This window comes from Barbus barbus, assembly GCF_936440315.1.
Source record: "Barbus barbus genome assembly, chromosome: 44".
Classification (NCBI taxonomy): Eukaryota; Metazoa; Chordata; class Actinopteri; order Cypriniformes; family Cyprinidae; genus Barbus; species Barbus barbus.
Genome location: NC_136722.1, coordinates 11518757 through 11546544, shown reverse-complemented (window position 1 = coordinate 11546544; position 27788 = coordinate 11518757). Strand labels below are relative to the sequence as shown.

Below are 27788 nucleotides of genomic sequence, written 5' to 3'. Positions count from 1 at the left end.
AAAGATATTCATGTTGTGGCTGACATTACTTCCGGTTCATCACATGGAAATGGAAGGTATTTTCTATTTAATCAAAGCTGATTTTGACTCTTCTCCCAGCCAAGCATCTGTCTATGTTTTAGTAATGGATGCTGAAGAGATGTTGGTATATCGATGCATTGAACATCTCACTAACCTGACAATGAACTTGCCTGCAACAGAAAACCAGATTTCTTTTTATTTCAGCCTTGTCAGAAATTCTGAAATGTGCAAATTTATTCCACCCCTGTATCAGAATTTGAGCGACAAGTTGGATGAGGTGGAATATGTGAGGCTGAGATCACACTTTTTTTTTTTATCCTATTTTTGCTCACCAGAGTATGCCTACACCAAGAAAGTTTATCGGCATAAATTATTATAGTAAACCCACTGCAAATGTTGAAAGATGATCTATATTGAAAAACCTTGGAGAGGATCCATACAGTGATGTCAAGAGTGTGTCTTTTCTTTTGTTGTGCCAACTATCTGCTTTTTAAAGTATAAAGTACAGTTTAGTTTTTGTATTGTTCAATGCCAGTGCCTTCATCTCATCCTTAAAGTCTTCTCTCATTTTATACTAGAGAAATATTAGGGTCTGCTTTTTCTAGATTGAATGTTATCAATGTTTATGTACGTTGCCGTGCCTATGTTCAGCATACCATTTTGTTCCTCAACTCATTTGCAAATCAACACAGCTTGGATAAATGATTATGTTTTGTTGTTTATTTTAGCAAAGCATTAATTATGTCAGCGTAATTCCACATTCCCATCTGCTAGCTAGCATTAGACATTGCATGTATGTAAAAGCATTGTGGTAAGTGTATACAATTTAAAGCATGCTAAACACTAGATTTAAACAGATCTGACTGATTATTTATAGTGTATTCCACTCTGTGCTTAATGCATTTTACTTTTATTGTACTGCAGTTTCAAAATATACTGTGAAATTTCTCTTAAAGCAATAATTCTTTCATCATTTACTCAATCTAACACTGTGGTATTCACAACACTTTGATCTTTTTGAAGAACCTGCACTTATGTATTTTCCTTGACATGAAAAAGCTCCATGTCAAGTCTCAAAAAAAATTAAGATAACCACTAAAAACAACATAAATTGCTTCATATCACAGCTTTGTATGAGGAATTGACTCAAATTGAGTTAGTATTTCTTAGATTTTAGATTTGAACTGGCTTGTAGTCAAGAATCGGATCAGTCCTATTCCTAAACGAATCTTTCACGCTAATGATTTGCATTTAACTCATGACTCAATGATTTGGAATAAGAGTGAATAAGAACTTAAATTTGTATCCTCACACAAAGCTGTCACATGACTGAAATATTATCCAAAAACAATATGGATTAGACTATTGTTCAAGTTTTTTTTTTTTTAGAAAATGAAAAGGTCAACACAGTTTCTGATCAAAAATACAGTAAAACAATAATATGATTAGAATTTAAAATAACTGTTTTCTTAATATTTTGTCAAATGTAATTTATTCCTCTGATGCAAAGCTGAAATGGAAAAATAAATCTTTTGTAACATAAATATCTTTACTGTCATTTTTGATCAATTTAATCTTGCTGTATCTTTTTGGCCCTATACTTTTGAACAGTAGAGCATAGTTATGATACTTTTATTGAGCCCTTTTGTCCTTTGTGGCAAACGTATCAGATGTGGGCACAATGTACTGTATGCAAAAGACCTGTGAAAACTTGCATGGAAGAAAAAAGTCATACAGGTTTGGAACGACTTGAGGAGGATGAGTAAATAATTGCATGATTTTTATATCTGTGTGAACTATCCCTTTTAGGTACTGTTTATCCAGTGCTTCACCAGCCCTTTTCATAGCCTACAAGTATTTGTTATTCAAAGTGATATAACCAAAACCTCCCTTTTTATTAGTTATTCAAATGCACAATACTCGGGTCTTTGCTATGATTCATCACTGAGACCTAGAGTTTGATTTATGTCTGTGTACCATGTAAACATCTTGGAGGGCAGATTTTGGCTTGTTGAATAAAATGCAAATATCTCCTGTATAACTGAGGAAATGTGGGAGGGAGAAGGTCACGGAGAGAGAGAGAGAGAGAGGCGGGCACATATTGCCAGCACCGGCTCACAGCTAAACGGTGTCAGCAAATGTAGCAGAGATTCCGCAAATAGCTCCAGGTAGAAATGGACATTTGCTGTGATCTGGAGGCAGCCTGTGCTACTAGAATCCTCATCTTAAGCATTATATGAAAACTTGCAAAACTGATCTTAGATCAGCCATGTTGGCTCTTCTCAATGTGGGCAAATGGCCTGAGGGGGGACCAGCCAATCCCGCAGGCACATAGACACTGATTTGTCTCAGGCCTGCTTGGCCTGAAAGGAGGTCACAGAGAGGGGGTGAAATTCAAGTGCACCATTAAAATTAGAGGGGTGCAGAGATGCATACCGGGGTTTTAAATACCCGAGGTCTTGAAGTAGGTACACACAGAAACTGATGCGTTTTGAAGAGATGGAGTATATGAAATAGAGAGAAATTTTTAATTATTAGTCTCTTATTCATATTTTATAATGCTTCGCATGCTTTTGTACAGTATCTGTACAGTCGGGTCTAAACCTCTTGAGACCACACTGAAAATACGGGCAAATAATAAAATATAATAAATAATATATGCAATATTAATGCATTTTTTGTATTTTTATCAAATGTAAAACAAACAAGCATTAATATTCATAAATGTATGCCAAATACCAAAACAGTCAGAAATAAATTTTATTAATTTACGTTGATGAGGAAAATATCGTATTAAATTCTTCAATAAATGTGAAACAGAAGCATTTTTCAGACTTGTGGACTCCACTTTAAACTGCCTTTCAAACTTATATATTTTTCCCCTTATTTTTTTTTTCTTATGTTCATCGATGCTGCATTTATTTGATCAAAATTATAGTAAAAATACAGTAATATAGTGAAATAATTTTACAGTTTAAAAGTTGGTAACACTTTATTTTAAGGTGTCCTTAAAATAACTAAACTCTAAAATAACCCTAATCCTAACCCTACCCATTGTCACGTTCCCTCTCGGGAAACAAGGAGCGAGGAGACGTAGGAGTTCCAATAAGCACATTTATTATCAACCAGCCGACAAACAGGGATCATGGGGAGAGACGAACACATCTGACGTGATGACCGGACACAGGGGCTAGGAAACACAGGGCTTATAAACACAGGGAAATAAGGAACAGGTGTGGACTAATCAAAACACAGGGCTAGGGACTAATTAAACTAATGAAGACAAACGAGGACAGGAACAGGAAGGCCAAATAGGGACACGAGAGGAGGGGAAACACAAGACAAGGACTGACATGTAACATATCGCCCCCCTCCCGGAAGGTGCGTCCCGCACCGTAACATACACATCACGGGCGGGGGGGGCGGGCGCTCTGGAGGCTGGAGCAGGGCCCGGACAGGGAGGAGACCAGGGAAGCCTCCAGGGCGGATCAGGGGCCTTGGGAGGCCATGGCAGGACTGGAGATTCGGGAGGCCATGGCGGATCTGGAGCCTTGGGAGGCCATGGCGGATCTGGAGCCTTGGGAGGCCATGGCGGATCTGGAGCCTTGGGAGGCCATGGCAGGACTGGAGATTCGGGAGGCCATGGCGGATCTGGAGCCTTGGGAGGCCATGGCAGGACTGGAGATTCGGGAGGCCATGGCGGATCTGGAGCCTTGGGAGGCCATGGCGGATCTGGAGCCTTGGGAGGCCATGGCAGGACTGGAGATTCGGGAGGCCATGGCGGATCTGGAGCCTTGGGAGGCCTTGGTGGATCGGGGTCCTTTGTGGCCTTGGCCTTTGGCCTGGCCACACAGACTGGGACTATATGGCCCCCCCCCCAAAATTTCTTTGGGAAAGTTCCCCTCTGGGGCCCACATTGGAGGAGAGGGCTCTTGGGGGCGCTCGGGAGGAGCGGGCACTTGAGGGCGCTCTGGTGGAGCGGGCACTAGAGGGCGCTCTGGAGGAGCGGGCACTAGAGGGCGCTCTGGAGGAGCGGGCACTTGGGGGCGCTCTGGAGGAGCGGGCACTTGGGGGCGCTCTGGAGGAGCGGGCACTGGGGGGCGCTCTGGAGGAGCGGGCACTGGGGGGCGCACGGGAGGCGCGGAGCTGGACGGAACCAGCGGAGACGAAGGAGAGCTGGACGGGACCAGCGTAGATGCAGGAGGACGCTCTTGCAGCGCGGACACTTGAGGGCGCTCTTGCAGCGCGGACACTTGAGGGCGCTCTTGCAGCGCGGACACTTGAGGGCGCTCTTGCAGCGCGGACACTTGAGGGCGCTCTTGCAGCGCGGACTCTGTCGGGCGCTCTTGCAGCGCGGACTCTGTCGGGCGCTCTTGCAGCGCGGACACTTGGGGGCGCGCTGGAAGCGCGGACACTTGGGGGCGCTCTTGCAGCGCGGGGCTGGACGGAACCAGCGGGAACTCAGGAGGGCTGGACGGAACCAGCGGGAACTCAGGAGGGCTGGACGGAACCAGCGGGAACTCAGGAGGGCTGGACGGAACCAGCGGGAACTCAGGAGGGCTGGACGGAACCAGCGGGAACTCAGGAGGGCTGGACGGAACCAGCGGGAACTCAGGAGGGCTGGACGGAACCAGCGGGAACTCAGGAGGGCTGGACGGAACCAGCGGGAACTCAGGAGGGCTGGGCGGAACCAGCGGGAACTCAGGAGGGCTGGGCGGAACCAGCGGGAACTCAGGACGGCTGGGCGGAACCAGCGGGAACTCAGGAAGGCTGGACGGCACCAGCGGGAACTCAGGAGGGCTGGACGGAACCAGCGGGGACTCAGGAGGGCACGTGCGTGGAGCCGGCACTGGAGGGCACGTGCGTGGAGCCGGCACTGGAGGGCACGTGCGTGGAGCCGGCACTGGAGGGCACGTGCGTGGAGCCGGCACTGGAGGGCACGTGCGTGGAGCCGGCACTGGAGGGCACGTGCGTGGGGCCGGCACTGGAGGGCACGTGCGTGGGGCCGGCACTGGAGGGCACGTGCGTGGAGCCGGCACTGGAGGGCACGTGCGTGGAGCCGGCGCGGGGGGGCGCTCGGGAAGCGCGAGTTCGCGGGGGCGCTCTGGAAGCGCGAGTTCGCGGGGGCGCTCTGGAAGCGCGAGTTCGCGGGGGCGCTCTGGAAGCGCGAGTTCGCGGGGGCGCTCTGGAAGCGCGAGCGGCGGCGGGCTCGGGGGAGCCGCTGACGACGGCGGGCTAGCTTCGACTCGGGCCCGGAAGTCTCCCAGACACCGGTATATCCCCAGCCTCCAGGTCAATCCCGTGGTGTCTGGGAGGTTCATGGGGCGGTGGTGACAGGCCCCGAGCCGGAAGAGCTGGAGGATGACCGCGTCGTGCAGCTCCGCCTTCCCGGCCAGCTCGCAGAACTCCTCCGTGTACTCCACGAAGGGGAGATCGCGGAGTATCAGGGCGCGGAGGCGGGCGGCGAACTCCATCGCCATGGAGGGAGCGGGAAAAAAGGAGCAAACAAAAAAACTTTCAAAAACGGAAAACAAAACGGGGGAAAAGGAGCGCCGCTTACTTTGTAGGTCCGGTCATCTGTCACGTTCCCTCTCGGGAAACAAGGAGCGAGGAGACGTAGGAGTTCCAATAAGCACATTTATTATCAACCAGCCGACAAACAGGGATCATGGGGAGAGACGAACACATCTGACGTGATGACCGGACACAGGGGCTAGGAAACACAGGGCTTATAAACACAGGGAAATAAGGAACAGGTGTGGACTAATCAAAACACAGGGCTAGGGACTAATTAAACTAATGAAGACAAACGAGGACAGGAACAGGAAGGCCAAATAGGGACACGAGAGGAGGGGAAACACAAGACAAGGACTGACATGTAACACCCATATAGTAAGTACATGTAGTTAATTATATTGCTCAGTACTTAAATGTATAATTACACTGTAACAAGGATACCTTAAAATAAAGTGTAACCTAAAGTTCTTATTTTGATATATTTTAAAATGTAATTTATTCATGTGATGGCAAAGCTGAATTTTCAACATTATTATCAGTTTTCACATGATCCTTCAGAAATCATTCTAATATGCTGATTTGCTCCTCAAGAAACATTTCTTATTATTAACTTAATGTTGTGCTGTTTTAATATTTTTGTGGAACTGTGATAATTTAGTTTTTCAGAATTCTTAAAAATTCCAAAGAACAGCATTTATTTGAAACAGAAATCTTTAGTTACCTTATAAATGTCTTTACTCTCACTTTTGATCAGTTTAATGCATCCTGGCTGTATGAAACTATACATTTCTTTAAAGGTATATATATTCAGTAGGCTATCTCATGTGCCATTACAGTTTTATTGTAAAGAGTTGAAAAAAAGATTTTACTCGGCTTACATGGTGTATTTATCATAATATCTTATGGATTTGCTTATTGAGTTTTATGGTGGGCCTTGATGTTAAACAAGGAGCTCAAAGACTGACCTTCATTACCCCACGGCCTGTCTTATGCCCCAAATAGATGCGTCTAGAACTCCCTCACACTTCATCACTTCCTTTGCATGCTTTTGCGTGAGGATTCTACAATGATCGTTATTATGTGACTATCGGAAATAGAGGCCCATATGTGTCAGAATCCGAAGCTGCGCAGAAAGTACCTCTTTGTGCCTCAATGATAAGCTATTTTTTGCACTGGCAGCCAGACTATCCCAAAGCATCTGGCCTCTTGCATTTTAAATATGGTTAATGATTAAAACAGATGTCCACTTTGTCTAAGAACGGTGTAACGAAGTTGTAAACATCTCAATCCATCATGGCCACAAGAAGGAGCTGATTGATACTTTATAGGGAACTAAAAGCTTTAATTTCTATATACAAAGCACTTAAAGATTCCTTTCAGACTACCCATTCTGCTTATGCATCTTGTTTTGACGCGTATTTGGAGGTTGGTCTGACTGAAGCACCAAGTTGGACTAATCCGCTGCATTTTAGAGTGTTTAACTTGTGCTTTTGATGCTAGGTTGCGTAATAGTTATAGTAATATCCCTGAACCGATGGGAAAAATCCCCGATGCCTAATGCATACGCTGCACAGACTCAATCTGGCTGGTCTGTGAGAAGATGAAAACAGTGTGTGTTGCAGCACGTCGGGGGTTTTGAAGGGATTTGAGAAGCAGGTCACCTCTTGATTCCTGTCCATAAGCTTGTGTTTCAGTATGATGCAGGCTTCATTAAAGCCACCCAGAGGCCAAGCCTATCATGATCCCAACATAAACCTTTTTCTCTTTTTGTTTTTTGTGCTTGTTTACTTCATAATCACACCCTGTGTTCATGATTTTTTTTTTCCTCCTTGAAACATTTGAAGACTTTTGCTTTTGCTCTTGAGAAAAAGACTTTAGTAATCTTACATGTTTCCAGAGTTTCAAATATCAACAATGTTTTTTTTTTCTTGGTAACTTCCTCAGGCATGTCCCAACCAAGCATATACACATATTAGATATGATTTATTGTATTTATTAATTTTCTAATTTCTGTATTAATATTTAATATTATTTGAATAAGTACGTTTATTATTGGAATATTAAAATATATGATTAAAAAAAATTACTTTATATGCTGTAAATAATTTAAATAATGTTATTTATTTATTTATTTTGAATACAAGACTTAGCTTTCTCGCAATGTATGTTGTCTGCTGAGTAAGAGGGATGTTTGTTTGTGGACTGTGCTCTCTGACCGGATTAAATGCTTTGTCCCCATCCATTTGTAAAAGCTGGATTTGACAAAACCGGGGGGATCAGCACACCCCATAGTACTATTTACCTCCCTATACACATATGTATTGCGAGCACACATGTGCATATACACACAGATCCCCTCTGCCCCCCTCCTCCTCCTCCCTACACACAGCTAAAGGCAGCCCACATCAGTACATATGTTTATGCATCCTCATTTCAAAACCAAAGCACAAGCATTCAGCAAAGCACTCAAAGAAATTAATGACCGTTAATAGAATATATTTAATATATTACACTTATATTTATTTATATTTCAGAATTTAAAATACATAGCACAAGCACACTCTCACAGCAGAACTTTTATTTACATTTATTTAAATACTGTAAAAAAATATATATATATAATGCATGCTATAACTTTCTCTGTCTTGTGTGTACAGGACATCCCATGCAAGGACTAAGAGTGAAGCAGCAGACCAGGCCGCACTTGCAGCGTGTCAGGAATCAGACTTAGCCAGAGCTGTGGCCTGTGAATTATCTCCAAGCTTCCATCAACCAGGTAAATTACAGAAGAAAAGTTTTACTTTCCCCCACACACACCCTGAATATAAGACTTAAATACCCCTGATGAAAGCCACCAGATTATAACCACACACCCTCACTTACATTTTTCACAACAGACACTTACCTTCACATAAACCTAGCTCAGTGGAGCTCTGCTGAGGGTACATGAATGTTTTTCCCAGGCTCTAATCAAGCTGATCAAGGTTTTTGGTCACATTTTATTTTAAAGGGGACCTATTATGCAAAAATCACTTTTATAAGGTGTTTGAACACAGTTGTGTAGCCGCAGTGTGTGAAAACAACCAGCCTATAATGGTAAAAATCCACCCATTTGTTTTTTTATAATCTAAAAAAATCATAAACAGGCTCTCGGAACGAGCAGTTTCAAATTCTCCCTCTGTTCACGTCACCGAGGGGAAAAAGTCCCGCCCATTTGTGACGCTGCCCTATAAGCATAGACACAGCCCTGAGTGAGAAGCTGTGGTCCGCCTCCGCCGCTGAGGACACTTTGGTCAAGTTTCATTGTCTAAGGAAATGTCCTGGAAAAAATCGGTAAAGTCCCCAATACGCGTAGGGATCAATACCAACACTTCGTGCGCGAAAGTCAGCTCCAGACAAAGTAAGTACCACGCGTTTGTTTTCCAAATTGCCCTTCTGAAAGAGCTTCTTGGCACTCTGTAAGGCTAATGATTCTAAAGCTGCCATCGACTCTGCCTGTTTTCACTGGTGCTGTCTTCATGAATGATCGTGAATAGGAATGTGGTGGTTAAAAGTTGCATATGAAAGCAATGTGAGTCGATCGCTTGAGTTTATTGAGCTCATAATCACGAGTGGGTCTTATAAAGTTTGTGATAGCATGCCATGCACCACGAGACCAGCTATGTTGTTATTTTTATCCCGCCGTGCTCTCCGTCTGTGTAATTCATAAACGCAAATTTATTATGCACAGTATAATCAGATGACTGACTTTGAAACCGAATATGTTTTCTGTAAAGATAACAGGCTTGTACTAATCTGGAATGTTTATTTGCAAAGGCTAGCACTACTACTGCGGAGCTGGAGCTCTTGAAGCTCCGCCCTCTTCTCCGGGAGCACCAGCTCATTTGCTTTAAAGCAACATACTCAAATTCAGAGCGTTTTGGTTCATACCCTAAAAGTGGCAATTTTAACAAGCTATAACAAATTATCTGTGGGGTATTTTGAGCTAAAACTTCACATACACACTCTGGGGATATCAGAGACTTATTTTACATCTTGTAAAAAGGAGCATAATAGGTCCCCTTTAAGGTTTCTTGCTATTAACTATGACTTTTGCCTCAAACTCTTTGCTGCTTATTAAAAGTAAGGTAGTTGTTTAGTTTAGGTATTGGGTGGGATTGGGGATGCAGAAAAGTGGTCATGCAGAATATGTGCATTATAAGTACTAATAAACAGCCAATATGTTAATAATAGGCATGCTAATAAGCAACTAGTTAATAGGGAGAATTGGTCTCTATAATAGTGTTACCAGATTTTTTGACAGTGATATGACATTATCCAGGCTCTCTCTTTTTGTTTATCAGGCTTTACCTTTAGGATTTCAGACCTCTGTCGTGATTGTCTGACCTTTGCATGTCAGTGTAGTTCTCGCTTTCATTTTTCAGAACATTAATATGTAAATATTAGTAGAAAAATGTTGCTGTACTCACGGTTATAAGACAAATAACATGACAATTGCCAAAAGAATATGATTTATTTAAATGTCAAAATATTATTTAAATGCAAACTTTGGGTGTTTGTAATGTAAATATATAAAATATTACAATTAAAATAAAGATAAATGCCATACTATGTAGCTTTAATATTTATCTATAAATAGCATTTAAATGCCGATCTTAGGGTTTTATTTATTTTATTTTTTCTTTGGAAACTACAGTTTTGCAGCTATAGTTTTCTTAAATGCAGTGGGACTGGGAAGTGATGGTAAATATCAGAATATCTCTATGTGTTACGTGTAGTGCTAGTAAAGCGCACGACGAAGGAGAATAATCAAAAATTTAGTCTTTTAATATAAAGTCAAAGAAGGAACAGAGATGATCCAGGAGCGAGGGGTAGCAAAACACATCGATCAAAACAAATAGCAGGCAAAGGACCAGGCGAGAACACAGGCTTTAAATACTAAACGAAATCATGGGGAAACAGAAACAGGTGAGGAGCCAATTAACTAATCAGAGCAACTAAGGAAGACATGGCAAAACAGAAACGTGACATTTCGCCCCCCTCCCGGAATGGCGCATCCTCGTGCCGACAAAGGTCCAACATAGGAGGGAGGGTGGGTGTTCAGGTGGCGGGCGAGGAGCAGATGAGGGGCAGGCAATGGGAAAGGGGCAGAAACCAAAACGGTCCAAAAAATAAGTCCATGGGGGAGTGGAGGGTGGGAGGAGCCAGGTGGCAATCCAGAGGCCAGCCAGGATGGCGGCCCACGGTGGAGTTGACAGCGGGAGGAGCCATGGTGGAGAAGGGACCGACAACACCTGGGGGGCGACTGACGGAGACTGAGCTGCTGGAGGTGGAACCGAGCAGACGGAGAGCCGGGGCGAAATTGAGGATCCGGAGGGCCTAGGGAGAGCTGAAGGCTCTGGCGACTGAGGCGGAGGCGGGGAAGAGCGTGGTGGAGCCAGTGCGACTGAGGATGAAGGTGGAGCCTGACAGAGCCGGAGAGACGGAATGACAAGGCGAAGCCAGAGGAGTGGAGTCCCGAGGCGGTGGATGGTCGACGACTGACCAAGGCGGAGCCGGAGGGATGAGGGAGCCCGGTGGAGCAAGTGGGATGATGGGCCACGGTGGAGACGAGGGAGCTAGGAGCCAAGGCGGAGCCGATGGGTCGGAGGAACGAAGTGTAGTAAAAGGCTCGGAGGTTGGAGATGGAGACAGGGGATCCGTATGCCTGGGTGGAGCTGGAGACTGGAAATCCCGAGGCGGCAGATCAGAGCTCTGACTGAGGGTGACCTGAGGGACTGACAGGCATCAGCGGAGATGGAGGTGAGGAACTAGCTGCTTTGAGAGGAGGCGGGAGAGGGAGGTTGGGAGGGAACACAGGAGGACATGAGCTGGACGGAACCAGCGGAGACGCAGGAGATTCAGGAGCACAGGTTAATACTGCTCCAAACCAGTCTATTAGGTCCATCTTGAAAATGTCCATGAGTTCCTCTTTATAGCTCCCAGAAATCAGATGCCGCTCACCCTCAGTCGCGGGAGTGTGGGCGGGGGCTTCCCTCAAAGCCCTCGATCACCACCAAAACTCCCTCAGGGACGGACGATGTTGCCAGCTCAGGCACTTAGTCAGACGATGAGAGAGGCTCAGGCTCTGTGGCGATGGTCGACTCAGTCGCAGCCGGCTCAGGCTCTCCATCTGCAGTGGGCTCAGGCAGTAGCTCCGTGCAGCGGGATGACAGCTGACTCGTCTCTGGTTTGGGAGTGGGGTTGGAGATGTCCTCATCAGCGGGGCAGATGGTGAGTGGAGATCTGTTGTTCTCCAGCACCCACTCCATGAAAGCGGGAAATCCTCTTTGGGACCGTTCGCTAGCAGGCGTGCCTTACACCGCTCGCTCAGGCTGGTGATGTAGAAAACAGAGCGAGCGATCCGGGAAGTGGGTAAGGCACGCCAGATCGAGAAAGTCCCTGGTATGGTTCTCCAGCGAACGGTCCATCTGCTCCAGGCACAGGAGTTGGACGGTGGGCAGATCTGTTCCGGGAGAGGAACGGAAAAAATAAATAAACGGAAAGAAAAACGCAGCTTAATTTACTCACTTTGAGGGTCTGCTATTCTGTTACGTGTAGTGCTAGTAAAGCGCACAACGAAGGAGAATAATCAAAAATAGAGTATTTTAATGAAAAGTCAAACAAGGACCAGAGATAATCCAGGAGTGAGGGGTAGCAAAACGCATCGATCAAACAAATAGCAGACAAAGGACCAGGCGAGAACACAGGCTTTAAATACTAAATGTAATTATGGGGAAACAAAAACAGGTGAGGAGCTAATTAACTAATCAGGGCAACTAAGGAAAACTAGGTCAAAGGAAGACATGGCAAAACACAACAGAAACGTGGCACTATGTAATACATATACAATTTTTATTACATTTATGCATTTGTCAGACAATTTTATCTAAAGGAACTTCTATTTTGTCCGTTCATTAGTGGAAATCGAACCTATGACCTTGGTTCTCTACTGTTAGCAGCTACAGGAATGCGTTTTTCTCAATATTGTCCCTGTAAACATTTCACTTGCAGATTCACATATAATTATAATACTGATGTGGTAGCGGATTAGCAACATTGTTTTTTATGTTTAATGTTATTTTTGTCAGTAATTGTACACAATGAGCATATTAAACTTAAAAGAAAAAATTTACACTTATAATAATATATTTACACTACAAATATTTAAACATTCTTAAATCAAGATTTAAGCAAAAGCAAAAGTACTTAAGTTTGTTTTTCTAAAGAAATGAACAATATTAAGTGCGGTAAAAAATGCAACTTAAATGCAAAGGGAAAACAAGTTTTTTACTATGTTTATTACTCAACATTACAGAGCACTAATATTAGTAGACTGTTCCTCTGTGATTGTTCTAGTTCCCTTTGGAAATACATCCGACAGCAGCCAAAGAATGTCGTCCATATCAAACCGAGAATGTTCTCTGGATGAGGAATGTAAGGCTTGTTGAGTGCGTCGTGCGTATGGCACATTGCTATGAGTAGACGGATTCAGATAAGAAGTGGGCATGTCAAGTTACAGCTCTATTGTGCCGCTCACCTCTCATGGAAAAGGTTCCAGAAACACTTCTCAGTTTTCAGAAGCAAACCCCACCCAAACTACACCATAAACTCTTGCCAGCTGAGCAAAGGGAGGTCAAGGGATAAAGGTCAAACTCACAAGGGGCCTAGTACACAACCTTCTGCAGATCTATAACTGGAAATCACCTTCACAAGGAGACGCTCGTGTTGGACAGGATATGACTGCGCAAATGAATCATGTCTTACAGATACCTGTGAAATCTTTGTGAGAGCCGCCAGGGAGATAAAATCTTAATTAAACTGAGCTGTTTCTGGAGAACTACTGTTGCTCAGATTTGCTCACTTTTTTGTTCTACCATTTATTTTTGCTCTCTTGGTGACCTGATTTACCCTTTTGTCTAAACTACAATCCATTATTTGTGAAATCTAATGCCAGATTGTTCAACACTACCTTATTCTGGCTTGTTCAGTGAAGAAGCAAAACTGGTTTTGTAAGAATTTGTAATGCATATTTAAGATGAACTGCAGAGTAAATACAGAGTAACTGGACATAAGCATCAAAAATACATACATTACTACAGGTGGGCGATGTACTTGTAGACACGATTAACCGGTAGAAAATTGTGCTACGTGGTCACGAAAACGTATCATTTGCATGCATTTTTAAAACAATTGCGTTTAAAAAAAAAAGAAAAAGTGATTTTAAGCCGTTGAAACGCAATCCGCTGCAAAAGAGAACTCATTTCGCCATATGCACATGAAGACGGAGCTCATAGAGCATGGGATTATTGAATTGACTTATTTTTACAGCTTTATAGACCTTGAACGGTTAAATACACACACTTCCTTGTAAACACAGTAATTTAGGTTCTAAGTGAAAGCAAACAGATGAGAAAGAAAAACACACGTGTAACAGTATACTGGATCCGGGGAGCTCTTAAAGTGACAGCAGTCTAATATTCCTACTGTTTGTCACTGATGTTAATCAATCAACAAAAGAGAGAACATTTCTCACTGCTCTTGACTAAATCACTTTTGGAACTTTAATAAGAAGAAATATATATTTAAATTGCACAGTGAAGAATATGCACTTTTATTGTACATTTGATTACTTTATACACTGTTTGCAGCATTTATGTATTTGTTCTACTGTAGTTTTTTGTCCTATTGCATGTAATTAGTTTCTTATTTTTCTTTTACTTTACTTGTCTTCAGTGAAGTCGAGTTGTTTTTTTTATTATTATTATTATTTTGGCTTGTATTCGTTTTTTGTGATATTGACACTGGTGACAAGAATTATGAAATTTCTATGGGATCAAAAATATATACCCACCCCTACACATTACTGTTAAAATTACTGTTTGGGGTCTGTAAAATTTTTAAATGTTTTTAAGTCCTCTGATGCACATCAATTCTGTATTTGTAATCAACAATACAGTAAAACAGTAATATTACAATTTAAAATAACTGCTTTCTATATTTTAAAATGTAATTTATTTCTGTAATGGTAAAGCTGAATTTTTTAGCAGCGATTACTCTAGTCTTCAGTGTAACATGATCTTTCAAAATCATTATAATGAGTTGGTTCTGAATAAAAAGTTCAAATGATCAGCATTTATTAAAAATATTTTGTAACATTGTAAATGTCTTTACTGGTAATTAAATGCATCCTAAAAAATATACTGATCCCAAAATTTTGAATGGTATATGTAAATTTGCATATAATAGTACATTTTTGTTGATAAGTTGAATTCAGTGGGCATGATGTGTCAGGCTAGATTCATCCAAATAGACAGGTTCATTTTGATAGTAGCGCTTCAGATTAATCCAAGGGAGGATATAATTTGTTAATGAGCTAATAATAAGTGCCACCAGATTTAATGACTAACACACTTGAGGTCACAACAGCCATGTGTTTATTTAATACGATACATTTTCAGTACATACCCTACATGCTAAAACTGGCCAGACATTCACATTTCAAGAGTTGCAAGTGTTAGCACTTCTCTGTGTATTTATTTAGGTGAGGTTTCTCTTACAGGACTCGCTTGCAATATGCTGCCCATATGTTTCCATGTTAATTAGAAATTCCTGGTCGTTTCCTGGTCCTGTTTGCTCATTTGCAATGCTTAGACTTTTATTGTTTAACAAAGGCAATATCTCCATATCATCATCTTTCCTAACTACACACAGTGTGCTTGAACAAACAGTGCAACCAGTTAAACAACACTTTCAGTGCAACATCAAACGCCTTGTGACTCAAATGTTTCTTGACCTTCAGAGTGATTTCTGAAAGATCGTGTGACTCTGAAGACTGACAGAATTCAAAATTCAGCTTTGCATAAATTACATTTAAAATATATTCAAATGGAAAACAGTTATTTTTGTTTTATATAATGATGTTTTCATAGCAGAAACAAACCTACTTCAATTTGAAGTATCATATGGAAACAAAGTGGCTTTCTGATTTGATCTGGCCTGATCCCCATCGTTGCCTGCTTCTCCCACTAGCTCTCAAACATCGCATCGCGCTCAGAAGTAAACACCAGCACTCGTAATTGACATTTCTGGCTTATGGCAGATTAGTGCGGAGGTTAAGTATGCCTTTGTAACACATCAGGAAAAAACGCTGCACTGTTGCCATGGTTGTCTTTAGGCCCTGTTTGAAATGGTCTACCCGACGAGGTTTATAGAGTGACGTTAATTGCACTATATTTGGAGCGAGTGTGTCCTTTACAGGGAGCTAGCAGGAGGGATAGTTGGAATGGCAGGACAGCGAGCAGGGCTCTGACTGCAGCTGTCCATTCCTTCAGTCAGACATTTTGAACCCTGACTGTACCTCCTCTTCCCTCCTCCCTTTAAATTACTCAATCACTGCCCGTCTCCTCAATGCAAGGTGCACAGAAGCCAGGTGCTGCCCTGACCTTATGACCCCCAACAGTTCATCTCTCTCTTTTCTTTATTTATGCCGTTTCAGTACAACCGTAATGGCTCAGATATTGACATATATAATTATAATAAATAAATAATGTATAATGTATTAATTTATCTTACAATTTTGACTGTTTGTTGTATAAACAGAACAAAAAAATCTGTGTGGGTGTGTTTATGTGTGTGTATACTTGTTGGTCCACACACATTCTTACTATGTTATATGTGTATAATACGTTTGTATGTGTATATATATATATATGTATGTATATATATATGTACATACATAAAAATATATATATATACATACATAAAGTTGCAATTGAGAGTATTAAATACACATATGTAATAATGTTTTATTATTATTATTATTAAGGCCAAGAACATGTATTCATAAGTAAATAGCTGATTAATATATGTATTATTTTTTTATTGTTTTTTTGAATACTGTATATGTAGCCTAAATATATGCACGTATTTACATTTTTATAACGTATTTTACGAATACAGTCGCAACTACTTAAAGTAACAGTTGTGAGACAAATACATGTATTTATTTTTTCTCACAGTTATAATTGTTGCTCATAATATACAAACATAATAAATAAGAAAAATATTATTATTATTATTATTATTATTATTAAAGACAGATAAGAACATGTATTTATAAGTAAATAAATTATAAATGTTTTATATAAATGTTTATTATTTCTTGTATATGTACATATTTACATATTTATAATGTATTTTCTTAATACAATCGCAATTAAAGTCGCAGTTGTAAGAAAAATAAATACAGTTGTAACTGTGAGAAGAAAAATAAATGTATCTCATTACAAACAAACATAATAAATAAGATAAATTTTATTATTATTATTACTATTTTCTATTTATTTATACTGTATTTTCTTAATACAGTCGCAATTACTTAAAATCACAGAACAATAAATCCTTTTTATTTTATTCTTCCATTTTTGCCTTTTATTGCAAAAGTACAGGAAGTGGTGGAGAGAGGGGGATGTGATCGCAAATGTCCAGTCATCCGAGGCACAACAAATTAATTATTAGTTTTATTTTATAAGAAGGCCAGGAACATGTATTGAGAAAGTACACAGATAATCTGGTTTAGCATTGAGAGATGTAAAAAATAAATATACATAGATCGACTATAAATCAGTCATTATTATTCCATCAAACGTCTGTCAGCATGAAATACATTATGGCATGTTTCATAAATACACACAAGACTCCACTGGCATGAATTTATGAAGTGCTTAATAAATTCAAACCCCCCCATATCACATGCTCTTTTATTAGGTTAGGGAGCCTATTAATATTCTTCACAATGTAGATAATAAACAAAAGGTTAAGGCTGATTGCACAGACTGGATCTGTATGTTTGTCATGCCTCTGATTGGTTTGTTTGTGCGTCTCTGAATTTGATCTATTGCATGTTGAGACAATGGTACCGCTTCAGTGCCATCCACCCTCGTGTCAGGGGTGGATGTGTTGTGTTGAGTTGTGTCTCTTAACTGTGAGTGAAAAGATTTCATAATCCTTCTAATGTCATAAGAGAGGCCTTTGGATCTTTGTCAAATGCCTTATGCTGGTTTTGAGCCTGTGAGGTTCTATTGCCACCACTTATTTTTGGAGTTGAATTTCACATGATAACATGACAGCTCTCATTATACATCTTGATGCCTCATATTGTGATCTTCTTTTAAGGTAACAAGGACTTTCCAGAATTGAGTTATTTAATTAACAAGTAGCATTGCTTTTTGTATTGTTACAACATAAAAATCATTTTCTAATCTTTTTGTCTTTGTCTTTATATACATATATATATACACTTAAGTTTTTTCTGGCTTTTAATAATTAATGTTAGAGAACCTAATTCAAGATATCTTCTCTGAAAACAAGTCTTATTTAACGATGTTTGGATGTTTCTTTTTTATTGAAAAACAAGGCAAATATATTGATTTAAGAAAATAATTTTTTATAACTGCACAGCACAGGTGCCATAATCTAATCCACAAAGGCAGCGGATGTGATTGCGTAACTCCGGCACAACCTTAGAAGATGAGGCCTTTCCATCCCATCAACTATTAAATGAATACCTCTTGTTATTGACGTTTGGTCTAATTTAAGGTCGGCGAGGGTGCAATGCTCCAGAGGATTTAAACAGAACGTTCCCCCACATAGCACTGTCTAATGGAGCTGGAATATGGCCAGGATTATCCATTATAGCCGTCATCTGTGGAAAATACAAAGAAACAGAATATATATATATTTAAATAATTAAAGTAACATTTATTTACATGAACGATTCCTTTAAATATATTTATTATTTATTTATTTTAATCTTTTCACTCTTCTAAAAAAAGGATTCAATTAAAATATATATATATATGCTAGTTCAGTTTACATGCAACTCTGTTTAGGAATCACTGTTCTACTTCTATTGTGCATTTTTGTGTTGCCTTTGTAGTTGTGTAAGTAAAAAATAGTGCTGTCAAATGATTAATCGCATCCAAAATAAAAGTTTTTGTTCACAATATATGTGTGTGTACTGTGTATATTTATTATGTATATATAAATACAAACACATGCATGTATATATTTAAGAAAAAATTTATGTTTATACTGTATAATAAATACATTTATATATAATATAAATTATATGAATATAAATATATACATGTAATTACATGTAAATATTTTCTTAACATTGTTAACATTTCTAAACATTATGTATATATAAATGCACACACATGCATTTATATATACATAATAAATATACACTGCACATACACATATATTATGTAAACAAAAACTTTTATTTTTGGATGCGATTAATCGTTTGACAGCACTAGTCAAGTTGTAAATAGAGTATTGGAGAAAGTTTCGCAAAAAAATACAAGCAATTTCTGAGTTAATACATTTTTTTCATTTATGTGTGCTGAGCATTTTATAGTAATGCAGGATTTAATATTAAAATTATATTGAATAAAATTGCTCAAGTACATTGTATTAATTGTTTTGTTTATCAAATACAGTATTTTTCTATTGTGCCATCCCAGGGTAGCAGACTTCCACTTTCAGAGCCTTGCTTGAGGATTAAAGAGAGATCAAAGCAATCTTAGAGCATTATGTGGACTTTATTTTTAAGTTGCTCCGCAACTACAAGATTAACAGTTCTTGGCGTGGGTTAGAGAACAACACTCTATACAATGGCTTGTAACATGAGACATAATATGATCAAAATCAATCTGAATGTTGATAGATACATATTTTCTTTCATTAGTATGTGTTCTGCTTAATGATTTTTAAGAACAATTAATTTAGTTAATAGCTGCTCATATAAGTACATAAATGTCTTCTGTAAATGACAGGTTGTACTGAAACGGCATAAATAAAGAAAGAGAGAGATGAACTGTTGGGGGTCATAAGGTCAGGGCAGCACCTGGCTTCTGTGCACCTTGCATTGAGGAGACGGGCAGTGAATTATGCCTGCAGTGAGCTAACATGGTCTCTTTAGACCAGTAAATCATGCAAACAATGCCAGGAACTTGTGACAGGAGTTCAGATCAGACAGAAAGAAGCAGAATAGACCCTCCATAAAGTATGAGCTCTTATCAAGTTATTGTGAGAAATTATCTTCAGAGGTTACTTTAAGCATTAAGAATGCCCTCGCACTCTTTGAAGCTGGTCATCATGGATGCCAGAGATGTCAAGTGAATTAAACTGCAGTTAAATTGTTTGGGCTTAAGCTAGTTGGAGTCGTATGATTTTCCCGGAAAGCTCTATTATGCAAACTTAGCACTGCGTCATTCATAGTTTGGTTGCTGTCATCTAAGCAGTTTCACCAGTTAATTGATCCAGATTGGACAGAGTTTTCATTGACAGGGTGACTGAGCAAACCGTGTTTTTAGAACTAGAAAAATTCGCACACATTACCAAAACTGTTTTTATTTTACAGAATAGACTTGAGAAGGTTTCCATTAGTAACACATGAAGCTGCATTTAAAAGGGACAGTTCATCCCAAAATTAAAGTTATTAATTACTCACCCTCATGTCGTTCCAAACCCTAAGAACTTCATTCATCTTCGGAATACAAATTAAGATATTTTTGATGAAATCCTGATCCTGACTCGTTCAAGGCCCAGAAAGGTAGTAAGGACATTGTAAAAAAATTAAAATTAAGGTTGAACCATGGACTATTTTAACGATGTCCTTACTACCTTTCTGGACACTGAATGTGTCAGTTGCGTGGCTGTCTATGCAGGGTTAGAAAGCTCTCGGATTTTCATTTTTGGGTGAACTATCCCTTTAACACACAATATCCCTTTACAATATTTCTTTAAGAACCAGAGTGACACTGATAGAGTGATAATCTGTAATAATTATATCATAAATTGTCAAATTGCTGGTGAACTTGTGTTATAATTTCTCTGACTTTGTCCAACATTTTATGCCTCCCTTTCAGGACTTGACTACATCAAACAAAAGTTCAGTGAGCCGGTGGAGGAGATCAAGGAGGAAGCACCTAAAGAGGAGAAGGAGAAGGAGAAGCCTTCTGGCAGCCCTTTCTATCGGCGCGGCACGACTCCAAGCCACTCTCCTGCCCAGAGCCCAACCCCGTCACCTCCTCACTCCCCTCAACAGAGCCAAGCACCCAACCCCAGCGCCAGCCGCAAGGACAACAGCAGTGTAGCCCGAAAGATAAGCAAGGACAGTAGTAGTGTAGCTCGCAAGACAAGCAAAGAAGAGAAAGCCTCCATTGTGACAGAGATCACCAAAGTATCCACCCCTCCTCCTGTACCGGCCATCAAGCTACAGGACGTTCCCCCACCAAAGGCCCCTGGACCCCTGCCCAAACCTGCCAGCACAGGTAATGGCCAGCTACATGCTGCTTATCACAGTTACTACGTGAAGCCGGTGGTGCAGTTGCCTCCACCAGAGGAACCAGAAGATGAAGAGCCTGAGATGACGCAGTCTAGCCTGGCCAGGATGCCTCCACCACCCAAAATGGTCAGGGCGCCCACTCCCAAACCAGAGCCCAAGATCAGGAAACAAGAGTCTATCAAACCAAAGAGCTTAGCTGAAACCAAGAAAGCCAGCATAGATATGGCCAATGAAACCGTAGCGGAAGAATCTGTAAGTGTCTTGTTTATACTTACAGATATGTGTTTTATGGATTATTGCTGGAATTGTTACATTGTGTTTCTTTTAACTCAGGGTCCTAACTCAATTTTGGTTGCCATGGTGATGCTTTTGAATATTGGATTGGCAATCATTTTTGTCCATTTCCTTACATGAAACACTACCATCTCAGGTAAACTTTTTTATATTCATACATTATACTTGATTTTCCAAAACTGTAAAAGACAAAGATTACTGAAGTAGATTTTATAAGAAAATACTATTTGTTTTTCTACTTCAAAATGTCAAGTTTAATTCAACTTGTTACTGAGTGAAAATAGTTTATACACCAATTTTTATACTATTCAAAGGTTTGAGGTCAGTTTTTTATAATGTTAATGTTAAATGACAATTTATACATTTGTAATGTTACAAAAGATTTGAAATTTCTATTCATCAAAGAATCCTGAAAAAATTGACATAAATATACTCAGCAACTCTCTTAATAATCTCTGTGTGAATTTTTGATGACATTTTTCACCAAGTGCATTGTAATGAATTCTACCATTGCTTTATTATTGCATGTAATATTGCATTTAGTAAAAATTTAGACTTCATCATTTTAAAACGTTGACCATTCATCTAATATAATAGCGAGGCATGTCATCACATTATATGGGTAAGCTGTCAGAGCCTGCTGTCAAACAGCCTATTATATGCTTTTCAGCAAAATTATAATAATAAAAAATAGTGCTGTCTAAAGATTAATCGCGATTAATCGCATCCAAAATAAAAGCTTTTGTTCACATAATATGTATGTGCACTGTGTATGTTTATATATAAATACAAACACATGCATATATATAATTAAGAAAAATATGTTACGTTTACATAATATATATAATATAAATTATGAATATAAATATACATGTAAATATTTTCAATATATATACTGTATGTGTGTGCATTTATATGTACATAATAAATATACACAGTATACACACATACAGTATATAAACAAAAACTTTTATTTTGGATGCAATTAGTTGCGATTAATCGTTTGACAGCACTATTAAAAAATTCTGCAAAAAAGCTAATTCAGAAATCAGCACAATAGAGTTGATTTTACCAACAGAAATTAAATAAAATATATAAATATAAAATAAATCTTTGATGACTTTAACCTTGTACCAAAAATTATAAGTTCTATCTTCATTATATATAGTTCTTTATTTTCACTTTTTAACCAACAGTTATTACCAACATATGGTGATTGGAGAATATATTTCACAAAAAAACAGTTGTATCAACTTAACAATTGACATCAAGTTTTAGACACTGAAAAGTGTATATATATATATATTGCATCAAACTGAGCAAGCTCAGCAACCTGTTAGTTGACCCCTCACCACAAAACTTAACGTTCATAATTTCTTGCTCATACTAAATGACCTATAAGTTGACCTTAATTGTTTCTGTCTACTTTCTACATTCCATAGATCGTTCAACCTTTAAAATAGAGTTTTTTTACAGTTTTGTTTGAAGCCAACATCCATAAGACCTGCTATCTACAGCCTCTGAGACAACTAGCCCCATCTGCATTTGTTATGGATGTACTGTAACTTTTAACCCTGTATTTCATTATTATAACCACTTTTAGTGTTGGATGGCGACCCACACAGTGTCAATGACCTTTCTGAAATCCAAATGGCACCAGGCAGTCTCCAGAGGGCAGAGGGAGCTGAAGAATCAGCATATGGGAGTTTGAAACCCAGAGCATCATCTCTGAGAATGGTGTGGTCTAATATCATGTGGCTCTGGCAAAAGAGATGAAAATATTTTTTGGGGAAAAATGACCATTAAAATGGAAACCGAAGAAGAGAATGCAGTGCAACGCGACTCTTATCTGCTGACGGAAAGCCTTAATATCAGCAACTCCATAGGTCTCTGGCAGAGACTTAACTGAAAATGTTTGATGATGCACTTTTGCGTGATGGGCAAGAGCAGCTGCCTTACTCATTTACCATCTGACGTGTAACTGGGAGATGTGCTTGCAGTGCCAGAGGAATGCATTCAGGGGGCTTTGCTGCAGCGGGCATACGTTCCAGCCAGCCTGGCCCGAGGAAACCGAACGCGCACACCAGCGTCACTTATCCGTCTTACACCCTTTACCGACCCACTGCAGTTTCTTCTAGCATCTCCTAAGTTCTTCTCAGAAGCTCTTGAATCGATGCTCCCTACTGTACTCCTCACGTTTAGTTTTTTGTTTTCATGTAACTTTATGTTTGTTAACCTCATTGAAAATCGTGTTTGAATTCAATGCGAAGCAAAGTCACTCCCACTTTTTTTGACAAGGGAAAATATTATATTATTTATTAAAAATGTGCAATATGATTTATTTTTTACACTTGCATAGTTTAATTGTTCACCAAATAGGGGCATTGTAATTCTGTCCCAGTATTTAAGAGATGGAAAAATACGAAAAGTTTAGAGTTCAAGATCTGTGGTTTCCCACTCTCTGTTGAACACATCCATTTAGATCATGGCAAAACCAATCAAAAAGTCTTATAAAGCGTGTTATTTATTGAATTCTGGGAATTGACTGTTTTGTCGTGTTATGTAAATTAAGCCTTTGCCATCGTGCATGCGATGTTGTGCAAGAGTTATTGTGCTTCAGATGTCTGGTTTGACATGTGACAGCAGGTGAGATGTTTTGAGAAAAGAAAAAAAAAGACGATGTCGAGGGCTTGCTTGCATGTTTATGACCTTGGATGTTTTGGATATCAAAAGTCAGGTAGTGCCAGAGTCGGGTGGCGCTAGAGGAAGTAGGACATTGCCTTTAAGAGTCTTTAACAGTACTTCAGTTTACCTCAAACAACATAGAAAAGGAAATAAAAGCCTCGTATGAGATGAAGTCTTTGTCTTAAATCTGTAGTATGCAAATTCTGACTGACAAGAGTCATTGGGGATTCAATTTAAATGTGCCACTATATTGTAAAATTAGTTTTTTGGTACATCCTGAAATTTGACTTTTATTTGTTATTCTTATATTTATGTGCAGTTTCCCTCTTCAGAAGGTTTATTTATTATATATAGCATTCTAGATATCGTTTCTAGTGTTTGGTGAGTGTACAAGGGCTTGGAAAACTCAGTTTCTCTTCTTCAAACCCTCTTTTGCTTTTAGTTTTCGTTTGCATGGGGTCTTTAAATGCATTAACACCTGTATATTTGATTCAAAACAGCTAAGGTAAAATATGTTTAAGGCATAAAACTTTACTCTTGAAGGATGTGATGTTTATTTGGTTGGATTTCAGTTCTGTGGAACAATGCAGTGCAATGTGTACGGGCTCTTTTTATATGTTTTCTGAAGGAGAGTTATGAGCTCCTATGCTAAAAGGGCAGGACATGGAGTTATTTTTCTAAAAACAAATGTTGCACAAACAAAAAACATTTATATACTATATGAGGTTTATTCTATTTATAAGCATTTTTACAGAGCACAGCCATTACAATATGAATTCTAAGATATTTTTCTATAGAAATGCACAATTGTATTTTGTCAAAAGCAGTATAGCTCCTTTATATCAAGCATTACATCTCACACATCATCAGAATTAAGATGCTAAGCCTTTATATGATTCGACGTTATTTGAAATGCTGAGGATGCAGGAATTCTTTTTGAACCCTTGAATGCAAAAAACTCATCTCTGTTTCATTTCAAGCCCATGGGTTAGCCCCACGTATTTCTATCATTTGAAAACGTATGGTATTTATCTGTATAATAAAATGTTATGCCTTGTAAGTCTGATTTCTGCATGATTTCTTTTTTTTATTGTGCTAAATTTAACACATCGATGTACTGATCCCAGTACAGTGTTAAAGGACTGGTTACTGATTCTGAATCAGTGAATCAAATTGTGTTGACTGTTTTTCCTTTATTTAGTTAGGAAATTCTGGGAGCGATACTTACAATTATTTGTTATATACGAAAACTGATTAGATAAGATACTTTATTAATGATACATGGATGATATTTAAATTCTATGCAATAGAATTTTAAATCAAATAAAATGGTAACACTCAAAACTACAATCAATCGTTTAAAATGCTAAAAGTGAATTTAGGTATCACTATACGGTGTAATATACAGTAAGAAAATTTTGAAATATATTTTGATAGCTCTAAAGATTTTTCTTAAACTATTATTTTTATTGTTTGGTTTAAATATTAATATTGTATATGTAAAAATTAGTACTTAATCGCGATCAATTGCGTCCAAAATAAAAGCTTTTGTTTACATAATATATGTGTGTGTACTGTGTATATTTATTATGCATATATAAATACACACACATGCATGTATATATTTAATAAAAATATGTTTATATATTAAATATATTTATATGAATATAAATATATACATGTAAATTCATGAAAATATTTTCTAAATATATGCTGTATGTGTGTGTTTTTATATATACGTAATAGTAAATATACACAGTACGCACATATATTATGTAAACAAAAGCTTTTATTTTGGATGCGATTAATCGTTTGACAGCACTAGTAAAAATTTAGAAAATGAGCATGAACAATTAAATATCCAATATCAATCGATATCAGTTAAATTAAAAATCTCTTAACATCCACCGATAACCAGTTTGTTACCGCATAGCACTATTTTAATACACATTTATTCACTTTTGTTGGGTTATTTTGCACTAGACAGAAGTACAGTGCATGTTGCTCTTACCCTCTGACCGTTTAAAATACTTTCAGCGTTTCACTTTTGCATGACTAAATGTAGACATGCATAGCGTGAGCACTGTGCTCCACACTAAAGAATCAGTTTCACATGTGTAATCTTAAACGTCTTCAGAGGCCAAAGCTCTACCAGCTTCTAAAAAGTGAATGCAAAGTGTTGCTGAAATTGGATTAAGACTAGTAAGCAGTGAAGGGATATCGCTGGTTATGCGTTTTCTTAAAACAGAGTCGCTAAGACATTCACATAAGCAAAATTATATTTCTATTTAGCTTAGCACCATCGGAATAACTGGTTTCCACTTAGTAGACATTATAATGAATCATATGTAGTGAATCACCCTTGTGCCCTTAGTTGTAAGCACTCAGAAAACCAAAGTCTGAATGTAGCATACTTGGCAAATGACTCGCATACTGGTAGTCTAAACAAACCTGGGCTCTGCTTTCCTGACATAAACAGCTGTCAGAATGTAAAATATGTGTATCTAGATTGTTTCATGCAATAAACAGCATTCCACATTCAGCTTAGTTTACAAATTTGGTTAGGCCAAAGAAGCATTTCTGGGTTTATTTTGTAATGGCCATTGGATGTGATTTGGTCTAATTAATTTTAGGAATTTGCCATAAGGCACTGATAATTAAAACAGGGAATTGCTCACAGTAGTTTTACATTGTATTGCCTATACAATAAGTAATACAATTATAGTATATTTACATTATTTGTCATCAAAACAAACTTTCAATAAAATGGTTACAAATGACATTATAGTTAAGGGATACGTGGGTGAATCATCAGTTTATGACAAATGAATTATGGCTTAACCTTTGGTTAACTGTTGATACATAAGGATAAGAGACTTGAGAGCTCAAGTTCCTGGGTCACTGGTTCCTTTAGATATGCACACATGTGAAATGAGAAGTGACAGAACTGTTACAGGAACTCGGATGTAGCTTTATAGCCTCAGAGGAGTGTGATGATAAATTAGATAGGACATTGCTTTTCTTTTTAGAGAGAAAACCCACAATTATCGTCTATACTGTATATGCAACCTACTGTTCTTAATTTAAGTCCTAAACATATATATATATATATATATGCAAATTATGTAAAAACAATTGCATGCATAAACAGTCCTGCAAAAAAAATAAATAAATAAATATATATATATATATATATATATATATTTTTTTTTTTTTTTTTTTGTACCCTCAGATTCCAGATTTCCAAATAGTTGTATCTCAGCAAAATAAAATAAAATTTACCCTTGTGACTGGTTTTGTGGTCCAGGGTCACATATACCTCTGAACATCACCCATTGCAATGCATCGAAATATTAAACTGCTTCTTTATTTCCAATATGATTCATCAATTTATTTATTTATTTACTTGGGTGAGCCACAACAGCTGCATGTAAACATTTCGTCGTATGATTTATTGACCTTGTATCATATTATCAAATGCATGAACTATTTCTGTCACACTAATTAACCCTAAAAAAACTATTGCGCAACATGTCATCTCGCAATGTCATATGCACTTTTAACCCTTAATAATTCAAAAACATAGGTTACTTAAAGAAACTGTATGTAAGTTTGCTAGTTTTGTTTTTTCACCTTGCGATATCAGTTTCAAATTCATTCTGACAGCACACTGACTTCTAATAAGATGAATGGCTTCTGTTTCTTTCCCATGTCTGTTTTTGGAGTTTGCAAGTTTGGCGACAAAATTCCGCCCAAAAGGGCAGATTGCATTATGGCAGCAACAAAAGCAGTGTACAGCCAGTTCAGAGATTGTCTGTAAAGTCACATTCACACCAAGAATGATAACTTTAAAGATAACTATAAAGATAACAAT

General features: G+C 38.7%; 1 protein-coding gene across 1 annotated transcript in view; it reads left to right on the top strand.

The window, feature by feature from the left end:
* The window catches only part of LOC306863118 (junctophilin-1-like), a 39733-nt gene extending 14649 nt beyond the window's left edge, over nt 1-25084 (top strand). The window contains exons 3-6 of the mRNA XM_079406307.1: nt 8196-8314; nt 20517-21187; nt 21269-21365; nt 22833-25084. Of these exons, the coding sequence (XP_079262433.1) occupies nt 8196-8314; nt 20517-21187; nt 21269-21349 (871 nt within the window). The 3' untranslated portion in view covers nt 21350-21365; nt 22833-25084. The remainder of the gene's footprint in view (nt 1-8195; nt 8315-20516; nt 21188-21268; nt 21366-22832) is intronic.
* Nucleotides 25085-27788: the final 2704 nt, after the last annotated feature.